Source organism: Myxocyprinus asiaticus, chromosome 12 (assembly GCF_019703515.2).
Source record: "Myxocyprinus asiaticus isolate MX2 ecotype Aquarium Trade chromosome 12, UBuf_Myxa_2, whole genome shotgun sequence".
Taxonomy (NCBI): Eukaryota; Metazoa; Chordata; class Actinopteri; order Cypriniformes; family Catostomidae; genus Myxocyprinus; species Myxocyprinus asiaticus.
In genome coordinates, this window is record NC_059355.1 from 21,911,813 (window position 1) to 21,925,262 (window position 13,450).

At 37.3% G+C, this 13,450-nt stretch overlaps 1 protein-coding gene across 4 annotated transcripts in view; it reads right to left on the reverse strand.

Annotated features, from left to right (window-relative positions):
• Nucleotides 1-13,336, reverse strand: part of LOC127449504 (BTB/POZ domain-containing protein 8-like) — a 43,517-nt gene extending 30,181 nt beyond the window's left edge. Inside the window, exons 1-5 of one of the 4 annotated variants that reach the window (XM_051712984.1) lie at nucleotides 13,198-13,336; nucleotides 11,102-11,260; nucleotides 8,292-8,471; nucleotides 7,792-7,925; nucleotides 5,292-5,409 (exon numbers count right to left, since the gene is read on the reverse strand). In XM_051712984.1, the coding sequence (XP_051568944.1) occupies nucleotides 5,292-5,409; nucleotides 7,792-7,925; nucleotides 8,292-8,471; nucleotides 11,102-11,205 (536 nt within the window). In that variant the 5' untranslated portion in view covers nucleotides 11,206-11,260; nucleotides 13,198-13,336. Of the gene's footprint in view, nucleotides 1-5,291; nucleotides 5,410-7,791; nucleotides 7,926-8,291; nucleotides 8,472-11,101; nucleotides 11,261-13,197 lie in introns of those variants that run through there. The other 3 variants (XM_051712985.1, XM_051712983.1, XM_051712986.1) reach the window with 3 other exon arrangements.
• Nucleotides 13,337-13,450: the final 114 nt, after the last annotated feature.

The following is a 13,450-nucleotide window of genomic DNA, read 5'->3' on the forward strand; positions in this document are numbered from 1 at the left end:
AGTTTTTCACAATGCCTGATATTTAATCATAGAAAACGTTCCCTGTCTTAGGTCAGTTAGGATCACTACTTTATTTTAAGAACGTGAAATGTCAGAATAATAGTAGAGAGAATTATTTATTTCAGCTTTTATTTCTTTCATCACATTCCCTGTGGGTCAGAAGTTTACATACACTTTGTTAGTATTTGGTAGCATTGCCTTTAAATTGTTTAACTTGGGTCAAACATTTTGGGTGGCCTTCCACAAGCTTCTCACAATAAATTTTTATATTTAATTTTTAATAAATATTTTCTCACTAAATTTTGGCCCATTCCTCCAGACAGAACTGGTGTAAATGAGTCGGGTTTGTAGGCCTCCTTGCTCGCACACACTTTTTCAGTTCTGCCCACAAATTTTCTATCGGCTATAGATCAGGGCTTTGTGATGGCCTCTCCAATACCAATACTAATTTCTTTTGATTTTCCCATAATGTCAAGCATAGAGGCACTGAGTTTGAAGGTAGGCCTTAAAATACAATACAAGTTTATTTATTTTTTTCGTTTTAATCATTTTTTATTTTATTTGGTAATTTATGGATTTATAGATAGATTATATAGATATTTAAATCTATAGATTATATACATTATATTAATAGATAAATAACTTATTTATTTAATACAGAGAATGTTATAAATATAAATAATTAAATAGTGGGTCTGTTCCAAAACCTAGTGAGCGTCCTCCGGAGGCAGCATTTTAAGACATCACAGGCGTACTCCCGACATGAAGGCTGTTCCAAAAGGTAGGTATCTTAATTATGCGGTAGCATCGTATGTATCCTTCCCCGGGTATGCGATCCCAGAATGCACTGTGATGACCTCGGTGGAAAAATAAATCAAAGATGGAGGACAAAATGAGAGAAATGTAGATTATAAATGTACTTATAATCCATTCAATACTGAAAAGTATCAATAAATAACAGTTTAATATGATACAAAACTGACTATTTTACCCAAAATGTGAGTGCGCTGTGCGTATTTATGCTCATTAGAGTATCGCGTCGTCTCTCTCGTCTCACCTAATTAATTAATTAATTTAAATTAATTAATTATATTTATTTATCACACATTATACATTTGCACATATACAGTGAAATTCTTTTTTTCACATATCCCAGCTAAGCTGGGGTCAGAGTGCAGGGTCAGACATGATACAGCACCCCTGGAGCAGTTAGGGTCAAGGGCCTTGCTCAAGGGCCCAACAGTGGCATCTTGGCGGTGCTGGGGCTTGAACCCCCGACCGATCAGTAACCCAGAGCCTTAACCGCTGAGCCACCACTGCCACCTGCATTGAAATCAGTTGCGAGTCGAGTGTCCCTTGCGCTGGGTGTGAGGAGCACTATTTGAAATATGCACGGGGCTGCCGACTATGTAGAGTGTTCCAAATCGGTCTCTTATGAGGCATCATTTTTGGTAGGACGCTGCCATAGAAGACAGCTGCCTATATAGGCAGGAGACACCAAGGCAGCTCACTAAGTTTTGGAACAGACCCATAGGCTTGGGCTAATGTTAGTGTTAAAGCAAATTAAACTTTTCTCCTAGTATTATGTAATTATTTTTAATTTAACACATTTTCTGCATCTTATCAGTGAGCGGGGAGGAAGCGGGAAATGGACGACATGGAGTGGAGCTGGATACTCAAATACTCTGCTCATAACTAGCAGACATAAAGCCACAAAATTCCATTTTTTATTTTTTATTTAATGGGGTCTTTAAGCACATCATGGATTGAACTGCTTGATATGTAACACTACACATTGAGAGCGGTTTCCTGATTTTTCCAGACACAGACTGAGCTATGAATAACTGATTATTTGTAGGCTGGCAGATGCTCCTTATAGCAGGTCTTACTAAGAGCTCACAAGACAAGTGACCAGATATTTATAACCTTTCGTATGGAGTGAGAATGTTAAAGGATATGTTCTGCAAACATAAAGGTATTAAATTCAATCTCAGACATATATGATGTAGGAACTCAGTATCAGAATCCTGCTTTATAATCTTAAACATAGGTTGCAGCAGGGAGCTTCCTGAGTCCCTGTGTGAACTTTAATTTGGACAGACATCAAGTAACTGTATCTGACACTTGTACAGTATGTGTGAAAGACCTTTGAGGATTGATGATGAGTTGGAGTGATTTGTCCTATACAACCTACCCCTGCAGAGTGATACATTGACGCACACTCTCCATCCAACTGCCACACAACATTGCTCGGAAATACTGCGAGCGCATGCAAATAATGGCCCCGCGGGAAAGGAGAAACACACACACACACATAATGTTATCTTCCCTTTCACTGACACACATTTCACACCACATCACCAAGGGTCATGGGCTTGATATTTTTAAAACAGGCCTTGGGTGGTGGGGTGGCCCACATTATGTTGGGCTTATGAAGCTCAAAACTGTTTAATGACTGTATTTACAATATAAGCACACAAGAACGGCTCCATAATGTTGAAGTTTCCAGTGGGAAACTAAGGACTTTCTGAGTGGGGGACCGTTCAATTAAAAACTATGGTGGATACAAATTGATATCATTGAGTCATTACGTTTTAATTGTGAATGTTGACTGTACAATTAAGGGGCCGTTCACACCGAACACGTTTTTGCATCTGTCTGTGCTGTTTTTCAATTGCTTTCCCAATTGTTTTTCTATGAAAACATGTGCTAGATGGACATCTCTGACCGTTGCCCAAAGACACACTTATTTTTCTGCATCTCACACAGGAGCACAACGTTTTTAAGAAGGCATGCCAAAATTAAAAAGAACTTCAATTTTTTTTAGTTAAACAAACAATGTGTGTCAAGACACCTGCGTTCTGTTCTATTCTGCCTTTTTATTTGTATCCTTTTTGTGTACTGTTTGTGAAGAATAATGAGAATTTAATTATTTTTTGTGTATGTTGTCTTGGATTTGCACTGATACCTAGGAACATGGATGCACAATCATTCAAATGCAATAGTTTTCAGTCACAGATACCACTAAAGAAATCCACTATTTACAGTCAGCCATGATTAAAGGAATATTCCGGGCTCAATACAAGTTAAGCTCAATCGACAACATTTGTGGCATAATGTTGATTACTGCAAAAATTAATTTAGACTCATCCCTCGTTTTCTTAAAATAAAAAGCAAAAATCGAGGCACTTACAATGGAAATTATTGTGGCCAATTTTTGGAGGGTTTAAAGGCAGAAATTTGAAGCTTATAATTTTATAAAAGCACTTAAATGAATTATTCTGTTACAACTCATGTACTGTATTATTTGAGCTGTAAAATCGTCATTTTTACAGTCATTTTAAGGTTTGTTGACATTACATCATCATAGCAACAAAATTGGCTATAACTTCACACAGAAATGGTTAGCAAGTTATTTTATGACACTAAAATCATGTTAACACACATATTGTTTATATATTGTGGCTATAATTTTGAAAAAGTGAGTATTTTAACACTTAAAAATTGGTCCCCCTTCACTTCCACTGTAAATGACTCACTGTAACCCAGATTTTTGCATTTTTTAAAGAAAAGGGCAAGTCAGAATTAATATTTGTGTTAATCAATATTACGCCACAAATGCTGTCGATTGAGTTTAACTTGTATTGAACCCAGAATATTCTGTTAATTTAATCCATGAGTGAAAGTGTCTTAATACAGGGTGTTTACTGAGATTAATGGGGTAGTATTGGGCTGGTCATGTGATCTCATCATGGCAGCCCCCATAAGGGGACCCTCTCCATGTAGAATAAAATAGCTTTAATAAGGTTACTGATATGACTGGAGTCTTCATCTAATGTGAGTGGTCATGATTTTATTCATATGTTTCAAAATCACACTTCATTTCTATAGGAAAAAAATACAGTGCATCTTTAAGGCTGCCAGGATATACCATGAATATTGCCTGAGTCACCCTTATCTTATTTACATACCTCACATTACATTACATTACATGATATTACACGTCACACTACATTTCCCATCATCTCTGGCATCACGAGAATGATCAAATACAAAGATAAGACATCGATTACACACCTATTGCATATCCTCTGCTCTTCATTTTGTAGCACTAATGCTAAAAAAAACTTCCTGTGCTTGTCAAAAAGTAAAACTATGAAATTATGCATGACAGTAAAAAGTACATATGTGTGTGAGAAAGACATCTTGAGACACCTGCATTCTGGTCCGTTCATTGCGCTACATCAAGTTTTTCTAACATAAGAATGCATTCGGTTTGAATGGCCCTTTATTCTTTCGATGTTTAAAGGTAAAGAGTGTAAAAAAAAAAATTAAATACTTCCTCCTACGCCAGCTAAATATGCACAGACAACTCTAAGTGAGCCATTTCTCCCACAGATGTAAAGTGTGGCGCATCTCGACCAGCCTGACTGAGCAACACTTTCAGTTTTGGGAAGGGACTATACGCTCACCGAGCACTTTATTAGGAACACCTGTACACCTACTTATCAATGCAATCATCTAATAATTGCATGGAAATGCATAAAATCATGCAGATGCTGGTCAGGAGCTTCAGTTAAAATTCACATCAACCATCAGAATGGGGAAAGAAATGTGTTCTCAGTGATTTAGACCGTGGCATGATTGTTGGTGCTAGACGGGCTGGTGTGAGTATTTCTGTAACTGCTGATCTCCTGGGATTTTCACACACAACAGTCTCTAGAGTTTACTCAGAATGGTGCCAAAAACAAAAACAAAAACACATCCAGTGATTGGCAGTTCTGTGGACAGAAACGCCTTGTTGATGAGAGGTCAACAGAGAATGTCCAGGCTGGTTCAAGCTGACAGAAAGGCTATGGTAACTCAGATAACCCCTCTGTACAATTGTAGTGAGCAGAATAGCATCTCAGAATGCACAACATGTCGAACCTTGAGGCGGGTGGGCTACAACAGTAGAAGACCACGTCGGGCACTTTATTAGGACCATAGTGTTCCTAATAAAGTGCTCATGAGTGTATATCCGTTTTGTTAATCAATGGATGACAGTGGTAGTGCACTGAAAAAAAACAGTTTAAAGAGTCTCTGTGTAAAGAGGCGCAGTCGAGTGGTGAATGCTCACACAAAAAGCTGAAAGTGGTGGAAGTACAGTTCACTGACTGAATGATGAATTTGGAATCAGTGATACTACATGTCATGCATAAAGACTTATATAAGAGTTAACATTAATGAGATAAAAGCACCGGAGTAAGTTCATGCAAGACACAGAAAGCAGGAGCTGTTCAGGATTTTACCTGTGTGCTGAAAAGACTCCATCTGCCACCTGGATGCTGATGTCAAACATATCACCCCTCTGAAACAGAGCCAAAAGATCTGCCCCAAGCCCTGAGGCTGGCTCTAAATGCTCTAAACCTGATAAACAGAGAAATGAAGCAGAATGAGTGTTCATGACACTGCAGTGTGTTGGTGGGTTTACTATTCATCAGGCATGTGATCGGCTAAGCACAAAAAAGCTGGAAAATGTCCAGAGCAAAATACTTTGTGCCAGTCAACCTCTTTATTAGGCTGCTGATTTCCAGTATCAACTAGTTCAAGTACGCCCCCCAACCCCAACTTTTATGTATGCGAGCAGCAGATGTCAGAGAGAACGGCTCCATCTAGCACTGGGTGAGCGAATTTTCTGCATTCATGCAAGGTAATATGGAGAAAGATAAGGTGAGGATGTGATGGTTGATTCTACTTGTTGCAAAAAAACATAATAATTGCTGGCAACAGTTATTTATTTTATTTCAGTTATTTTCCATTAAAATATTAATGTAGCTATGATATTTCTCACCAGCCAAAGCAATGTGTGTCAACAGTGAGGAAATCAAAACTAGACAGCAGCTAGCTAGCGAGCTAGTCGAACTATCATTAGCAAGTTCACTAACTATCGTTAGCTAGATAGCTGGTTAGCAAGCTAAAATGGAACATCTTTCAGATTTGCTTTCAGTTAACATGAAGGAATAAAAGAGCACTGGCAAGGGGAAAATAGCATTAGTACTAGCACTGGACAATAGCACTAGCTAGTCAGTCTTGCTAGCTAATCGGTTGTTGGTGTTAGCAACTGCTTGTGTATTGACTAGCTAGCTAGTCAAGTGTGTGAAGCATTGCTCCTTGCTAGATAGCAAGAAAAGTACCCAATCTTTACACGTGATTTATTTAATATTGTTCGCCTCAAGTAATAGCAAGCTGCAGTGTAACCTGGACAGAAATAATTATAGAAATGGCTGCTATTTGGTATTTTTCACTATGTAAGTTTGTAATCATGTACCGGTTTATATATAATTGTCTTTAATTGATTGCCTTGCATTACCTAACTTTTACAAAAAAGTACTGTGGCAGTGCCATGGTACAGTGATGTCATCAGATGGTACTTTGATATAAAACATTCCCATAGTTTATATCAGATGCTATGTCCAAAAAAATAAAAAATAAATAAATAACACAGACATATCACATCCAAAAAATAAAAATAAAAATGGTGTTTGAGAAAAACTTATTTCCTACTGGGCATGGGGAAGGGAAGAGATGTGAAATGAAAACAAATGTTTCTAAGCAGTTGTACACCAAAATGTTCTTTGCATTCAGAATAGGTCCAGATAGATTTCAGCCTAATAGTGATATTTCACTGAATGGCCAATTTTACATGTATTTTGTGTATTTTCAAGATACAAAATACTGTATTTTATTTTGATAAATTTTTTCCACACAGTATTTTGTATTTTTATTTTAAATACATTTTCATGTATTTGTGCCCATCACTGCTTACGTGCTGGTTTTTACAACTGTCACGCTGGTTTTTACCCATTAACGTGAAAATGATAATGAATAAAAATTTAATATTACATGTTCTTATGGGTGCCGACCCCTCTTCATTGTGTGGCTAGTATTATTTCTGCATTGTGCATTTAAATTACAGAGTTTTACAAAGAGCGGTCTTCCAAAAACGTTTGTCCATTTTTATTACATCTGCAACCCAAGTTCAATTCCCAATCTAAAAATTCTAATGTCTGCACTGTATCTGCAGGGTTTTATAATTATACAGACAAATGGTTCAATATACTGGCAATGAGTACTTAAGATAAATGTCACAATTTTTCTGCAAATATCACATCAGTAACGCTGTAATTGCAGCTATTTTTAACCTGTCAGCAACTGTGACAACGTTTCAAAGCTGTTTTATATCCAACCATTTTATTTCTCTTGATGAATCAAAATAAACCTGTCTTACTTGAATGAAGCCTTAAGGGCGAAAATCATGAACATCCGTCTCGCGCGTTCTCAACAAAGTATGTGCGTGATGCAGAAGCAGCAGTGAAGTTTAACTGAGTGAAGCAGTTCCAAGGGAAGTTTGTATGATACTTGTTTGTATGTAAAATGCTGACAGAGAATGCACCAGACAGGACATTGTCGATAACATGAACCCTGATGAATTATTAACCCCTCTTTATTTTTGTTTATGTATTTACACAATTCACACGGGTCACATTTTAAGGTCGGAAAAAATGGAATTCCGGATTAATCCAGATGAATCACATTCCTGATTCATAAACAAATGCAGTAATGCCATTCCAGTGGGCAGAACTGATCAGTAAAGGTCGGTGAGAGTTCAGCTCTTAATTAGTGGAAGAAAGGAGACCCGTAGAGTGATTAATGCTGAGGAGGATTAAAGTACACACGTACTGACGTCACGGGTGTTTTGTGGCAGATACTATATCTTAAAAGATATCTGGAAATGTTGTTCGTCCTCACCTGTGTCAGAGCTGTCCTGAGAGTTGATATCATGGCCGTCTGCAGAGGTACCGTTCACTACCGGTGGGTGTCCATTGTGTGTATTTAAGGCATTATTCTCCTTCTCCAGGCACTTGTCTTCTGTGTACACTTTCCTGTGGTACCAGGAGTACATGTAACATTTTATCAAGCAAACATAAATAGCTTTGCTTTTTCACACAGATCACCCAAAAAAGGTTCACTCTGACAGTTCAAAATGACTGAAGGAGTTTATTTTGCGATAACAACCGACTGACTGTACATTATCCTGCTTATTATACGGCTGCTAACCAAATAAATAAATACATCGACATTAAATATTGATTTGCATTTAAACTATGTAATTTGAGAAGAAAGAAATCGCTGAACAGCTGAAATCAACCCCCGGTTTGTGTCAGAGTTACAGTTTTTGAATGCCTAAATGTGAAGAACATCAGGGTGAGAAGAAATAAGGAAAATAACAGGAGAATGCAGGGACATACTGTATAAACTCTTTGAGGGCTGCAGGTTCAATCCCCTGCAGGTGGATGACAGGTGTAGTTGACCCAGCTCCCTCCAGGAGATGAGGAGCTCGGACCAGCAGCACTGCTCTGTGCGCTTTCAGCCGAACCGCAGAACCCACGCACAGAGTGACATCAGTCTCCTGCTCCTCATGCAGCAGCCTGTCAGAGCAAGATATCTCCATCAAAATCACATCAAACCAAACTAATGCAGAAACTCTTTAACTGGAACAAAGATTGGGTCTTTGATTGCTCAATGTCTCCTTTGATGAAACATTAAGGGTTTTATTCATTTGCTCACCATTCCAAGCCCATATTACTTTATTTATTCTGAAGTTTTAAAAATGTTGTCCTGACTTACATACAATGGCATTTAATAGTGACTCACTTCAAAGCTTAAGAAGCACCCAAAAAGGCATACGAAGGAATACGATCTTATGAAGACATCCGATGTAAGTTATTTTACAGTGAAAATATTGACAGCGTCTGCCATAGCTCTCTTGTGCGCTTTCATGAGTGCACAACAGAATCTTGTTTACAATGGCTTGCGTGCCGCTTTGCAAAAACATTGCAAGTCCTCGCGAGAACAACGCAAGTCCTGGTGTAAACACAGAGTCATTGTGAACGAGCTTCTCTCATGCACTCATGAATGGGTACAGAAGGACTATGGGGGAAATAAAGATTTTCACTCTAAAATAACTTGTGATAACCTATGATATGCCTTCAGAAGATTTGGTTTATGATGCACATGTTGCATGAACTACTTTTATAAATAGGGATACACCGATACCACTTTTTCTCTTCCGATCCGATTCCGATATCGGAAATCTCAGAATCGGCCAATACCGATCCCAAGCCGATACCAGTGTTGTTGTTTTTTTGCATAATCAGTTTAGAATATCTTTACTTTATTGTGTGGAACTAATTGGGAGTACTCTTTAATATGTAAAGAAACACAAACCTCGAACTACACATTATTTCAATATAAATGTATAGCTTATTAAGAAACACTTTATTATTAACTAGTATACTGGATAATGTAGCAGCAAAATTAACAGTAATTCCAGTCTTCAAGTCTTCAGTAGAAAAAAAATGTTCAACTTGCATCTGGACTTAAAAGCATTCAGATCTCTTTTTGTTCAATTTAGTTGTAAGACATCAGTCCACTTTTCATTGACAGTTATTTTTTGGAACCCATTCAACTTAAATATTGTTATAAATTGTAAACAAATACTAATGATGACAATAATAATAATAATAAATTGTTATCAATATTATTATTATTGACTTTTAATTGTAATTTTAAATACAACAGTAATATATTTAAATCGTGCACTTTTTAAACCCCACGCTTTTATTTTTGACATTCTAAACTCTCCAGGAAGTCCAGTATGTGTCTGTTTGTAGGCAAATTCACAGTAGTTTAATTCACTTCTTTTTCAAATTCTGGTAAAATGCACCTCCGGTGTCATTCTAAATGCATATTATAAGTGAACTGAACTATTGAGCATCTACATCTGAGATGCTGTTCTTGAGAAGCGCTCAAATATTGTGCACCGCTGTGATATGAACTGCTTTAATGGTGTTTTTATTGTTCTTTTATGTCATTTTTGGAGCTTGACAGTAACAAACATGACTAACACACAGTATTGGATTTGGATCAGGCTCGTCGGACCGATACCCGATCCGTCTAAAAGCTTCAGTATCGGCGCCAATACTGATCCAGGTATCGGATCGGTGCATCACTATTTATGACAAATTTGTATCCTTGTTTAAGCTTTAAAGTGAGACACTATCAGCTGCCACTGTATGGAAATTAGGGATCGCAACTTTTACTTTTGTTTTTTTCAAATATCTCCAGTTGAAGAAAGAAAGTCTTTTGGGTTTGGAACAACATGAAGGTGAGTAAATAATAACAGAATTTCATTTTTGGGTAGTAAGGCGAGGTACTACAGGTTAAAGGCTAAAATGTTTCCATTCCTTTAATCAAATGGAAACTTTCCCTACTAAAAAGTTTCTATAGCACAGTAAAGTTAACCTAGGATAAGAGAGGGTGAGATAGAACAAGATGAGAGAAGGAAAAAGGGAGAATGATTTCGACAAACTATGGCAACAAACTATTCATACAAAGACCAAGCGATGGTAGTGGTAATATTCCTGGTATAACCTACTGCACAATAAACCACAGCAACACTCAGATGTCTTCACAGAACACTAAATCTACAAAGTAGGTCTTTTTTCTGATGGCTCTTCCTCCATCTTCACATCCACATCAACATCAGCATCTGCATCATTTCTGGCATCTTCTGCTGTATTGCGAAGAATCTGGTTGACCCAGAATCCCATGCTGCCCCAGGCCTTTGTGCTGGGTGCTGGTGTGTTTGTAGTCCGCCCTTTCTGCTCCAGTGTAAGCACAAATAGATCAAGTGGGAGAGAAGGGAGTTGCATTTCAACCCTAACTAGAACTGCTTTGTGGACTAATTTCTAAGTATGATGACATAAGCATGGCTCTCTAGCAGGTGCAGAACTCAGTGCCATAAGCATACAGCATATTATAGGTTGGAATGAAGGGCAGGATGGCCTATATGTTGACATAAAGCAAATTGTTGGAGTTTGCTTATCAAATAACCAAAGAAAGCAGTATGAGCCGTGCAACCATTAAAGCAGGTCAGAGTGATTTGAATACACTGGTTGCTAAACTATGACTGCATAATATTAAAATGCTGATAATCCAGGCAAGTTTAAACAAGGAATAACAAAAAGTCTTTCACGTTCAAGGTGATAATTATTACCGGTTCAGATCTCCTGAGAGTGCATTTGCCAATTGCTTCTTCAGCTGATTTCTGCATTTGCGCTCTTTGGCTTGGAACTCCCTGGCAGCCTCAGTGGACGACATGTTTTTGCCAAACTGCTGAGCACAAACGTCAGCACATTTCTGTGCCGATAAACATCTGATGAGAGAAACAGCAGCACACATTTCAGTGCAGTTAATCACACAGACTCTCAGATCTTTACTACCTTCATTCTTTTGCAATCAATGATGACGATAATTGAATACCGGTAATTAATCATTTAGCTGATGCTTTTATCTGAAGTGACCAATAGTACACTTATTACAGAGACAGTCTACTTTAGAAGTTGACAAATACAAGTTTATTATTATTTTTTTGTTTTTAAGTGTTAAATGAATAGTTTACCCAAAAATGAAAATTCTCTCGTCATTTACTCACCCTCATGCCATCCCAGATGTGTATGACTTTCTTTCCTCTGTAGAACATGAATTAAGAATATCTCAAATTTGCAGTCCATTCAATGCGTGAATGGTGAACAAAATTTTGAAGCTCCAAAAGCACATAAAGGCAGCATATAAATAATCATTATCTCTCCAGGATCGATTGGATCACTTCAGAAGACATGGAATAAACCACTGGAGTCATATGGATTACTTTAATGCTGCCTTTATGTGTTTTTTGGAGCTTCAAAGTTTAGATCACCATTCACTTGCATTGTATGGACCTAAAGAGCCGAGATATTCTTCTAAAAATCTTTGCGTGTGTTCTGCAGAGGAAAGACGGCCATATACATCTGGGATGGCATGAGGGTGAGAAAATGATGAGAGAATTTTAATTTTTGGGTGAACTATCCCTTTAAGAAGGTTGCACCACTCTTACAACCCCTCAAAAAGAAACATGCATCCCCAGTCCCCTTTTTTTTGTTGGGGGGTGGGGCTTTGCCAACAACAATAGCAATATGGGTTTTCAATAACTGCTACTGATATTAAGAAAGCAGGGTGGCTGATGTCCCATATTCAGGAGACCCCGGCTAGTTGTCACACTAGTAAGGTGTCACATGGGCCTATATTTCAGTAACAATATGACTTGAAGTCAAAAGTGCAATTGTGCAAATACTGTATGTGTTTTCCCCAGCAGAGGTGGGTTTCAAACACCAAAAAAAAAAAAAAAAAAAAAAAAAAATTACCTTTTTGTTCATTCCAAGTAAATTTTCACTATCATCGTATTTTTGTTATAGCTCTTGGTAAACAAACGACCATAATCAAACCACACTGGCATGAATTAAGGCAAGGGTCAACTATATTATGAATGCAGAGGTTTTTACTTAAAGGTTTAAATGCGTTCTTAGGATAAAATCTTTTTTTTTTTTTTTTTTAAATCAAGTCGGGGCATGACATTTTTAAATGTGTTTTATTAAAAAAAAAAAAAAGTAATAATTTAATTTAAATATCAAAATTTTACAGAATTTATTAATTACAATATTATTATTTTATTTTATTTTTTTGGTTAAAACAATGTTTTGATATTTTTGCATGTTACATTCACTTTGATGTCTTGATCAGGGTACAGTGGGATTTGAAAACCTGTCTGCATCTGTGTGTGAGACGGGCAGTCTTATTATTAAAGTATGGACTCACAGATGATGCTTCTTTGGCTTCTATTGTGTTGCCAATATTATGAATCTCTATTATTTTTAATGTTGAATTGAAAAACATTGATCTTACTGCTAGCAAGATTAGCATTTATTCACACCTTTTCAGAAATTATGGCTATAATTAATAAACCAGCCATAAAATCACAACAGAAGACATAAAATCACGTCAGTCATCACACTTGAGGTATGAATTTTGGTTAAATAAATGGTGTGGATGTGTATTCATTGCTCCATACTGACTGCTAGCCATTAGCCTCTTCCATTAAACACCGAAACAAAGAAATGAACTTTGCTATTGATAGTGAGAAATAATATACACATTAAAAACGGAGGATAGTGTTTATTCCTCTCTTAAGAGGATAAAACAGGTGATTCAAGCACAATACATTTCACAAGCATCAGTCGTGTTGTCGTCAACTGGAAGAAGAGGAGACTGACTTACCTCACCCCCTAACACACATGAAGTGCATGTCATCCTCACTGTGAATTCACATCTGCGCTTAAATGTTTATAAATCGTACTGATACCGAAAGTGTTATTTAAACAGTCCATGCGATGCTGAAAACTAAGACAACCTCCACATGGGAAGCGTTGCCTGACAGTTGCGATTATTTCTGGCTTTGTTTTTCTGCCCTCTTGCGGTGAAGGTGAAAATTACATGAGCTGTAAAGTAGGTTAAGGGCTTTGCTGGGTCA